Source organism: Athene cunicularia, assembly GCF_003259725.1.
Source record: "Athene cunicularia isolate RWA chromosome 6 unlocalized genomic scaffold, athCun1 chr6_part1, whole genome shotgun sequence".
NCBI classification, from domain to species: domain Eukaryota; kingdom Metazoa; phylum Chordata; class Aves; order Strigiformes; family Strigidae; genus Athene; species Athene cunicularia.
The window spans coordinates 20,849,045-20,859,844 of NW_020799105.1; the positions used below are offsets into that span (position 1 = coordinate 20,849,045).

The 10,800-nt window shown below is 39.6% G+C and overlaps 1 protein-coding gene across 1 annotated transcript in view; it reads left to right on the plus strand.

Annotated features, from left to right (window-relative positions):
- PLPP4 (phospholipid phosphatase 4) overlaps positions 1–8,521 on the plus strand; it is a 45,341-nt gene extending 36,820 nt beyond the window's left edge. Inside the window, exons 6-7 of the mRNA XM_026851422.1 lie at positions 5,459–5,647; positions 7,011–8,521. Coding sequence (XP_026707223.1) covers positions 5,459–5,647; positions 7,011–7,021 — 200 coding nt within the window. The 3' untranslated portion in view covers positions 7,022–8,521. The remainder of the gene's footprint in view (positions 1–5,458; positions 5,648–7,010) is intronic.
- The last annotated feature ends 2,279 nt before the right edge of the window (positions 8,522–10,800 follow it).

Here is a 10,800-nt window from a genome sequence, read left to right on the forward strand (position 1 = left end):
GCATCCTTAAAATGCTACATATAATGAACAACAGGGGGAATCCTTAAATGGAGCATCAGCTGTCTGAAGTATGCTTAATTCGCATCTCTTTTTCACTTACTGTTTCTAGTGGAAACTTTGAATCTTCATATTATATGTTCTGATGTAATTGAGGCATTGTTATAGTACAGTGTAACCAGAGAAGATACCTTTCAGGGGGTCTCTTAGTGAGGTTGAATTAACTAGAACTGACCTTCATAGCTTCATAGCTGTGCCTCAGCATGCTCTCTTCCCTCACAGTAGGCACTTCTGGAGGGCAACACCAGTCAGACCAGCTGCTTATGTCACTGGAAAACTTTGTCCAAGTCCTCTGAAGTTCAGGTGTGAGGTAACTGATGTAGAAGGCTATGGTACTAATTAATTACACACATTATTAAATTACAAGTCTATTAATTCATTCTATTCAATTATATCGTGCCTTACCCTTCCACAGTGAGTCTTTCAGAAGTGGACCTGGAGAAGGTCTGGTAGGTTGTCCACATGGCTTCCCACCAGTGTCCACAGGTCAATTTGCTACTGTCTGTCAGCATCTACACTTTCACTGTCAGAAAATCCTATATTTATTATTTCCTTTATCATTTCTTGACCCTCTTTACTGCCACCTTTGTACCTGCCTTCCTTCCTTCATGTCTCCTACTAAGTATACCAGCCTGTAATTACTTTTTCCCTGTTTGTCCCCATATTCCTATCAGATACTGTTAAGTAGGTCATCTTGGCTTTATGGGGTGTTCCTGGTACAGTACTGCTGGCCTTGTAAATTATACTTCCCTCAAGGTCCTGAGTGCTCCTTTCAATTATCTGGTTCATACTGGTTATATATATTGTTTGCTTGTTTTCTGAGGCTGTGGTTGGTTGGCCGTGGCTGAATGCTGGGTGCCCACCAAATCTGTGCTATCACTCCCTCTCTTCAGCTGGACAGGGGAGAAAAAAATATAATGAAAGGCTCATGGGTCAAGATAAGAATAGGGAAATCACTCACCAATTGCCGTCATGGGCAAAAGAGACTCAACCAAAAAATTAATTTATTTTATTGCCAATTAAATCAGAGTAGTGTAATGAGAAACAAAACCACATCTTAAAATACCTTCCCACCACCCCTCCCTTCTTCCTGGGCTTAGCTTCACTCCCACTTTCTCTCTCCCCCCCAGCAGCGCAGGGGATGGGCAATGGGGGTTGTGGTCGGTTCACCACCCGTTGTCTCTGCTGCTCCTTCCTCCTCAGGGGAGGACTCCTCACACTCCTCCCCTGCTCCAGCGTGGGGTCCCTCCCACAGCAGACAGTCCTCCATGAACATCTCCAACACGAGTCCTCCCCACGGGCTGCAGCTCTTCACAGACTGCCCCAGCGTGGGTCCCCCCGGGGTCACCAGTCCCGCCAGCAAACCTGCCCCAGCCCGGGCTCCTCTCTCCACGGGCCCACAGCTCCTGCCAGGAGCCTGCTCCAGCGGGGGCTCCCCACGGGGTCGCAGCCTCCTTTGGGCATCCCCCTGCTCCGGCGTGGGGTCCCCCATGGGTGCAGGTGGGTTCTGCTCCCCCGTGGGCCCCCATGGGTGCAGGGCACAGCTGCCCCACTATGGGCTGCACCACGGGCTGCCGGGGAATCTCTGCTCCTCTCCCTCCTTCCTCACTGACCTGGGTGGCTGCAGAGCTCTTGCTCTCACATTGTCACTCCTCTCTTCGTCTGCTGCTGTGCAGTTGGTTTTTTCCCCCTTCTTAAATACGTTATCCCAGAGGCGCTACCGCTGTCGTGGATGGGCTCGGCCTTGGCCAGCGGTGGGTCTGTCTTGGAGCTGGCTGGCGTTGTATTTATTGGACTTGGGAGAAGCTTCTCACAGAAGCCACCCTTGTAGCCCCCCTGCTACCAGAACCTTGCCACGCAAACCCAATACAAAGACATATCATTCTGTTGGTTCTTCTACACAGTTCCAATTAAGTAAGTATATCTCTGTCCCGCTGAGCACTTTCTTATCTCATACAGCAGTCAGCGTACCAGAGCAAGGCTCATCCATGCTTTTTCTTGCTCGTTTTTTTGTGTTCGTGCAGCCTCCTGTTCTCCCATGGCTGCTTAATCACCAACCATTAGTCTTGACATGTTCTTTAAGGAGTCGCCTGGTTTCCTGCAGACACCTTGTCTTGTTACAGGGCTCATTACTCTCTGCTCACCGACATGTGGAGTCGGAGAGAGCCTCCAGCACAAAGCTGCTGAACGCGAGGTGCGTGCCTCGCCAGGTGGACAGACGGCAGTTAGGAATCTCATGCTCGACGTGTGACTCTTGGCTGGTTTGAACTCTTGGTTAAAGAGGGAGAGAGAGTGAGAGGAGTGTGAATGGATGAGTGTGCAGGTTCACTGTCAAGTTTCAAACACATGTTTACAGTGTGTACAGTCTCTTGCCAAGAGTATGAATTATTTATGTACTGAAACATGTGCTGTGTGGCAGATTATTATGGTGCATTTTATATATGATAGAAGAAAACGACACCCAAGGGGTTGTGACTGTATTCATTACAGCTGTTCATATTTTTGTCTGAAGTTTATGGGGACAGAACTGAAAACTCAGCTCTTCCCAAGCTAAGAACAGTGCTAGCAGACATTATCCTGCAGGTGACATATACTTTTACCTGGAAGAACTGCATTCTCAAGGGAGAGACTAGTTCACTCTGTAATATACATCACAGAAGCTCAGATGTCATCTTTTATTCTCAGCAGAGTCAACTAATTGTGCGAAATTATTTATGGTGGCTTTGTGATAGTCTTAACTATGCTGTGGGCAATGAACAAGGACCATCAATATAATGTCCAAAACTTAGCATACTGTAGGTGAAAGATGGAGTGGAGTATCCTTACATTAAAAAGCCATTGAGTGGGCTCAGAACGTGAATATTATGAGTACTTTATGAGATCCTTTCAGTTTGGCTGGAGAATGTAGTATTCAAGATACTGGTGTTGATATTGGTGAATATTAGGATATTTCCTTATGAATCTTGAATGTATGGATTACTTTTAAGTCCCTAGATCTCTTTGCAGGCTTATAATTCTGAAAATGTTAATTTATTAATGAAATAACTGGAGATTTTATATGAAAAACAGGAGAGATAAATACTAAGACTGAAAGAATATTCTTTTTTCTTTATGGGCAAAGGAGGAAAAAAAAAAAAAAAAGGAAGCATGGCTACCATGAGCTCAAACAAAGCACAGAATTGTTTTCTTCAGAACCAGGAGTCAAAATAGCTGCCTTTGTGTTTGCTCATTTACCTTCAAGATCAATAAGCTAGAAATCTTTGGCATAATTAATGTAGTGAATTTGTATTATTGTGGTGCCCAAACTCAGGCCCAGAATTGTATTTGTGTGTGTTTTGAAACAAATTATCTAGGCAAGTTTTCAGCAAGTCTTGAAATACCAAGGAACTTTCAACGGATTGGCAGAAATCTGGTGTTTCTCCGTAAATGAAAATAATAATCATAGGCTTGACCTCATCGTTAAGCAAAATAAAAAAGTAGCTGGAAGAGTATTCAGTTAATCACATCTAAAGGAGGGTAATCGGAGAATTGCAACCAACACAGGTTTATGGAAAATGAATCTTGTCACAATAACACTCTTTTTACAAGTTGATTGATGCTGTAATAGTATACTATAGTGAAAATTCTTGCCCTTGGTACCTTTTGTGCCATGACAGTTTGATAGACAGTCTGAACAGTACAAAAATCAGTCAGCTTCCAGTATGGGTAGGATAAGCTTCGGTCTGTTTGCAAGTACTGTGTGTCCACAATCACATGTTAAAATCTTATTTGAGTCTCTGTTGTCTTTGTCTGGGATAGATTTGTTATGTCCTTTTGCATGTCAGAAGAGAAGATAGGATTAGAAGGGATCTCCTAGGTCATTCAGTCTAGTCCTCTTCCTCTGCAGACAACTGTGACTTATAATCACATTTCTTAAATGTATCCATCTCAGTATTAAGTTTTTCAGGTATTCTTGCCCTAACTATTCCTGTTAATAGGCCTTTCAGAATCTCGCTCCTCCAGTGGTTAGAAGCCATTTATTACCCACTGAAAAGTGAACCACATGCCCTTTGATTTAATATATACTAGACTGACAAACTAGGGCATTTAATCTGTATTTAAGTATTTTAAAGAAAAATCATTTGTATTGATTTACCCTTCTTTGTCATTAAACTCAATGATTCACCATTTTTATTGTGTCGTGGTTTCTTTGTAACCAAAGTGAAATACAGAAGCATAAGCATGCGCAGATGGTAGGGTGCTTAGTAAGTCTTGTTAAAATAAAACATGGTATCAGGCCATATTCTATCCAGTGCCCGTTGCCTCACTTCCATTATTGTTTGTGTTCAAATCTGAGGCTTCCAGTCAGTGTGTATCTTCAGTGAAATTTTGCTCTGCTTGAAAATGAAACACAAGATCAGAGGTGAATATTAGTAAGAGTCAGGGAGAACCTGACAACAGAATGAATCATCTTGCCCTTCAGGTGCTCTCCGGTTCCCATGGAAAACTTAAAATTGCCCATGTGTTAGAGCTGCAGATATCTCATATAATGGCCTTATTTTATCTTATTTTATTTTCTGGTAGGAGTACAAGATAGTAAAGAGAATCAAAGAAATATGTTCAAAAGGTGTTAAATCAGCTAACAGGCATGCTTTAGTCTTTGACCTTTCAGGTGCTTTTAAGAAGAATTTACCCAGCCTGAAATTGTTCTTGACAGCTGTCTTTCTCAGGGGCCTTTCAGGGGCTGCAAGTGAAACGAATTGTTCTAGCTACAGTGTCCCACTTCCCGAAGGAAGATAATTTTCCATCTTATATCCTACCTTCTCCCTGTCTGCATTGGAAGATGCCTTCCAGAATACAAAACAGTCAAGAGTAGATCTGGCACTTCAGCAGCCCTCTTTCCTGCAGGTACTTGGGCAGAGACAAGGAGCAGACTGTAAACAGTGCCGTAGTTTGAGGTGTACCTGTCAGCCTAAGAGCTCTGCACGCTGTAAACAGCATCGTTCAGCCGCGTTGTTCATAAATAGAAAACCCAGCAATGGTCATTGTAAATCATGGCAAACTGGAAGAGGATACATGTGTTACTTACCCACAGATGTTCATTAGTGGTGAGCTGGAATGTCATAAATGTTTAATGCCCTGTGGAGGCCATTCTGTTCCCCCTGTTCATCTCCTGAAACACGTAACCCACCATCTACGCTTTGGGTATTCAAAATGTTGGTGATGTCCCCGACAAAATACTGATTTTATGTGTCCTGTGTGACTGTTGTATTCAGCTCCAAAATCTTCCTGAAAATTTGAAATTCATGCTTTCTGGGTTAAACACTTCCACTTTAACCAAATGTCTTTTATTTACAGCTGTCACTACTGGCTGACCTTTCCCTGGTAACGTGCTTCTGGTTTTGTTGCTTTTGTTATCTAGATGCTTTCGTTGGAGGGATCATTGGCCTCATTTTTGCTTATATTTGCTACAGACAACACTACCCTCCTTTGGGTAATACAGCTTGTCATAAATCTTACGTCAGCCTGCTAGATCAGAACTCTGTGAAGAAAGAAGAGAGACCTACAGCAGATAATGCTACTGGCCTGCCTCTAGAAGGAATAACTGAAGGTCCCGTATGACTTTGAGAAATGTGCAGAACGAACTTTTAGCCTTCTCACATTTCCTCCAAACTGGTCTCTTAACACGGTGTTTCTTACTGTTTGTGTTTTTTCTTTCGTTTCTTTCCTTTTTATAAAGAGAAATATTTTATTTTTAATGCCATATCATCATCATACTTTTAAAGCTAAATTTTCAGTTCATATTGACTTGCTGAATTATCTGTTTTCAGTCTACTACTGCAAACAGATAGACTACTTGTGGGAGGGGAAAGAACATTAATAAGAACAATCCCATGTGGAGAATGGTTAAAAGCAATTTTAAGAAGATGTGGTTGAGGATATAGTAGATCTGGAAACAGATTTTCTGAAGTACTGAGTATCTCCTAGAAAGTTCTGGTCGTCTTCAGCACTCATTGACTTTGATGGGTGGTGAGTACACACAGCACTTTTCATCAGATGTTCAGCATCTGTTGTGACCAGCCATTTCTTTATGTAATTTGATGTTAGGACATCATCCTTATGTTTATCCTGTTGCCTTCTAACATTAAAAAAATCTCTACATGCTGGTAGAACATTGTATTAATTGTCAAGTTTTGACAAGGTCAGTCTGAGCTACTAATGATCAAGCACATGAAAGGTATGAATGGCTTAAGTGTTTGTAAGACCCAAGCCTCATGCATTAGTAGTTCCACAGAACTATTCTGACATTCAATAAATTCCACACTGTTAAAATTATCAGCTTACAATAACGTATATTTTCATAGGATGGATTAGAAACTTGGTATTACATCAGCAGCAGTTTTTCGAGAGCTCTTGCAGTAATTACTGTCAAAACAAAGTGAAAGAAAAGAACACCTGTGACACTCAACAAGCTGAACTCTTTAAAACAATTTTTTTAAAGAAGTCCTAAAACTCTGAGGATAAAGAAACACAATCTTTTCTGTGAATCTTGGTGTGCCATGTTCATTCTTGTGTAGTGACTCACTGCAGCATTTGTGATCTAAAGAAATGCAAAGATTTTTCATTTGTGACTTTGGGCGCACAACCATGAATGCTTGTGGTGGTCTCCAGCCCTGTAACATATCCGGAGGAATGCTGGAGGCAGTTTTCCACTAGACCCATTTGACATTTTCAGCTCATCATGTTCTTGAGCGTTGTGTTTGCACAGGTTGGCTTGGTACCTGAATTGAAACTCATCTGAATCAAAACACTGTTGGTATGGAGAAGATTACTAAGTGTATTACTTTAGATAATTTATTACTGGTAGGATCCTGGTTTGTTAATATGCACTATGCAGTATACATCACATTCCTGTGAAATGATGTACCTTTGGATGGCAGAATGTCAGATTCCAGAATCTTTTTTTTTCTTAGATATCCTGTGAAAATGCAGGCAAATGTTCCAGGCCACATCTGGGCAGTTGAACATTTCTTTAGCTGGAGCAGATGGATAAAGCGATCAAGACAGCGTTGACCAACGACCATTATTACGGTGCTTTAGACTGGAGGAGACTGCTGCCATAATTATAATTTATGTGTTCCTGTTGGAATATGTATTGGCCTTGTGGGCATTTTGTGATTCAATCAGCTCAGTGTCTTTATGGCTTGTCATTTACTTTTCTCAACGGTAAGCTTTATAGATTTTTTTTTTTTTGAGAAGAGCTACTTCCTGATTGGCAACACTTGAATTTTTATAGAAAGCAAGTAAATTAGAATCCCTTTAAAAAGAAATGTAATAGTTGTGTACAAGAGGATGCTATGTATAAATTTATATGATATTTGGAAATAACTATAAATAGGAAATGACATTAAGGAACAGAATGTAATAGGCATGAACCCAGGACAGTTCTGCAGAAATAGGGCCTGATCTCCTTGTAAAACTGATACCAGTTTGACTGCATCAGTTTGAGGTAGGATTTTTTTACTGACAGTTACAGTATCCTGAGCCCTAGGATAGAGACAGTTACCCAAATATAACTGTGGTTTTGCTGGTGTATATATGCTAGTTCACAAAAATAGCATCAGCAAAGCACAATTTTTCTGGCATTGCATTTGCACTGAATTTGACAGAACACTCCTCTAGTGAAATTGAGGTCTTATGCTAGAAATCCACACAGTTAAGTGGAGGTTTAATCTTTCTATAAAGTTTTTAAACCATCCTACAGAATTCCGTAACAGGGATATCATTTTCTATTACTTCATACGGGAGAATTAATGAAAGCCCTAGAGTAAGAGTACCATGTCTTTACATTGTGTAGGGCTTAGCCATTAGCTTTTTCTTTCAGCAGGAACCCTAGTCTTCCAGGTTATATGCAAATGTTAAAAAAAAAAATATCATAAATCAAAATTAGGAGTTTAATACTGATGCATAGAGCATTTTGCATGTTTTTATATAGACCTGGCTTATTCTCAAAAATGAGTGGGGCCTCCTAACTGTGCTGTACACATTCCCAGTATTTTAATGGCTTTTGATACAAACAAGCTATCTTCTTTGGGATGGGGAAAGCTTATACAGTCCTCAAATGAGCAGTGGCTGTTAAAAGATTGGAATACGAAGTGTAATGCAGCAGAAATACTTACATTGCAAGAGCGATTGGTGAACTTTGCAAAGCAGTAAAGAATAATATATTTTAATGGGAATAACTAAACCGAAAGTCATAAAATAGACAATGTAAACGCTTTGATTAAAATGTAATTAAAATTATGAAAGACTTAATGAAATGAAACTTGTGGAGGGATCTGTAGGCGCTGTAATTACCAGTGCAAAGTCAGTGTAGGGAAGGCATTTTTGTGGATCAATGTATTTTAATCTCATGCTTTCTCGGTGTGAAGGAAATGTAATGTTGTAATGCACCAATAAAACAACACATTAATGTGGGTTTGTACATCTGTGTGTTATCATTTTTTTGAGAAGAATAAAAGTTACCGAGTTTAGTTTCATTAACTACGTGGAGTATTACAAAAAGCAAGCCCTAATGTGACTGCGTTATTGAAAAAAAACAGCAGTTCCAAAAGTCATTAATGATACCACTAAAATGGAACAGCCTTCCTCCTTTAATCAAACGATGCTACCCAACTTTCATCCAGGAAAATGTGCGGTGTAAATCTGCAAGGTTGAAATTTTGAAATACTTAACCAGCTCAACTTCAACAGGTCCCTTGCGTCGGTCAGGTTCCGTATCTCAAATGATACTAGTGCCGTATTTAATAACAAGTGTAGTTAGACTAGGGAAGGGTAACGAAATCTAATCAAACACAGCAGAAATATCCTGAAACCAAGAAAAGCATGAAATTGTGAACCAGTCAGCAAAATGTTCCTGTAGTGAATGCAGATCTCAGGCAATGTGTTAGGAATAGAGCTGGAGCGTTTATGCTGATTCATTCTCATTTTGTTGTGTGCAATTTAGTCTCATTTGGGCCTCTATTCTTTCTGTTTAATGTGAAAAGAGAACCTAATTTTCCTTCTTTCTTTCCATGGCAAAAAAATACTGTGCTATGGATTGAGAGAAGGAAAAAAAAAAAAGCACCTTATTTTTACTTTATGGTACTAAAATTCCATTGACTTCAGTGGAACTGATCTGGATCACTAAGCACATCACATCCAGAAGGTGGAATAAAAGCTTCACACAGTTTTTGCTCACACTCTTACATTTTTAGGAGGATAATTAGCAAAATATTGCAGCTAATTTGTCTGCAATTTTGCTTTCTTGTGATAACATATATCTCTCCCAAGACAGAAAACTGTTGGGTTGCTCTGACCTAACAAAGGGGAAAAGTCTTGAAGACAGCAGCATCAGGATGATAGGAGCAAAAAGGTCAGACACAGGTTCCTGTTGCTTTTGATGTTCCGAATGTGTTCAGAATTGCCACAAGCACTAGGTAACAGTGATTATAAAATTTCTGTGTTATGTGCTCAGCAGTGCTGTGCCAGCTGGGACAAATACAATACGGGTCCCTGTACTGAAGTTACACAACGTTTATATTAATTCACAGAAAGAAAACAGAAATTCTGCTCTTCGTTACACTGTTGTAAACACTGCTGTATTGCGTGGAGTTACTTCACAATAATACTCATCTAAGCAGAATTTGAGGGTTTGGTCTTTAGTCACTGTAGGCTGGATCTTGCTTCCAGTAAATTCTCATCAACTTAAATGTGGAAAGGAGAGCCTGTCGTTCCTTTCCGGAGGTGGGTGCTATATTGCAGAAGTCATCCTGTTGTGGACCTGCTGTAAACACAGGAAAGTTTCAGAGCTCGTGTGGCTAAACATTTGTCTGGGAAGCACAGCCTAGAGATTCACAGTTACCATTTCAACAGGGCAGGAAAACCTTCAGGGTCTGTCTATAACTGAGAGGTTTAAAAGCTGCATGAACATCTGTCTAATGGAGAATTTATTTCTTGCAAGAGAAAATGCTGAATACTTGTTATTTTATTTTTTTGTTTTCCCCAGAATTCCCATTGATCACAGAGTCTAAGCATCCTCTCCAGATGTTCCAGTGGTTTTCTCTATTTTTTTTCTCAATTCTCATAGAAAGGCAATCATACACACAGGCAGCTCCCTTTATTAAGAACACTTAGAAAAATTCAGAACGGTATAAATGAAATAAAATTAAGCATAGAAATCAAAATTAAAAACCTACTAAATTCAGTTTTATGCAGAGAAAGCAGAATATCATATTGATCAATAATTATTTGTAACTATGCATTCAGTAGGATTGGTAATCTTTAGGTAATGGGCTGTAAAAGAAAATTTGTTTTTATTTTATATTTATTTATAAATAGAAATTTATGTTTAAAATAATAAAATTATTTTATTAGGGCTGTAAAATAAAATTTAAGGCTGTATTAATATGCCTTAAGTCCAAAAAGAACAGAATTCTATACATTAACAACAGTATAGCTAGTACATTAGGCACAATGTAAAAATCAATAGGAAAATAGTTCCAAATTAGTTAATGTAATTGACTCTTAAATACAAAACTAAAGCACCTACTAGAGTTTTAGTCCCACACTTTAAAGTGTATTTTAAAATTGCTAAGCACGACCATATTGTCGAACAGTTAAGATTAACACCCACAAGCATAACCTGTAGGCATACTTTCCATATTGCTCTTTGCCATCTTTACAAGGTATCGAATCTCATCTGCTATCTTAAGAGTACACTCCA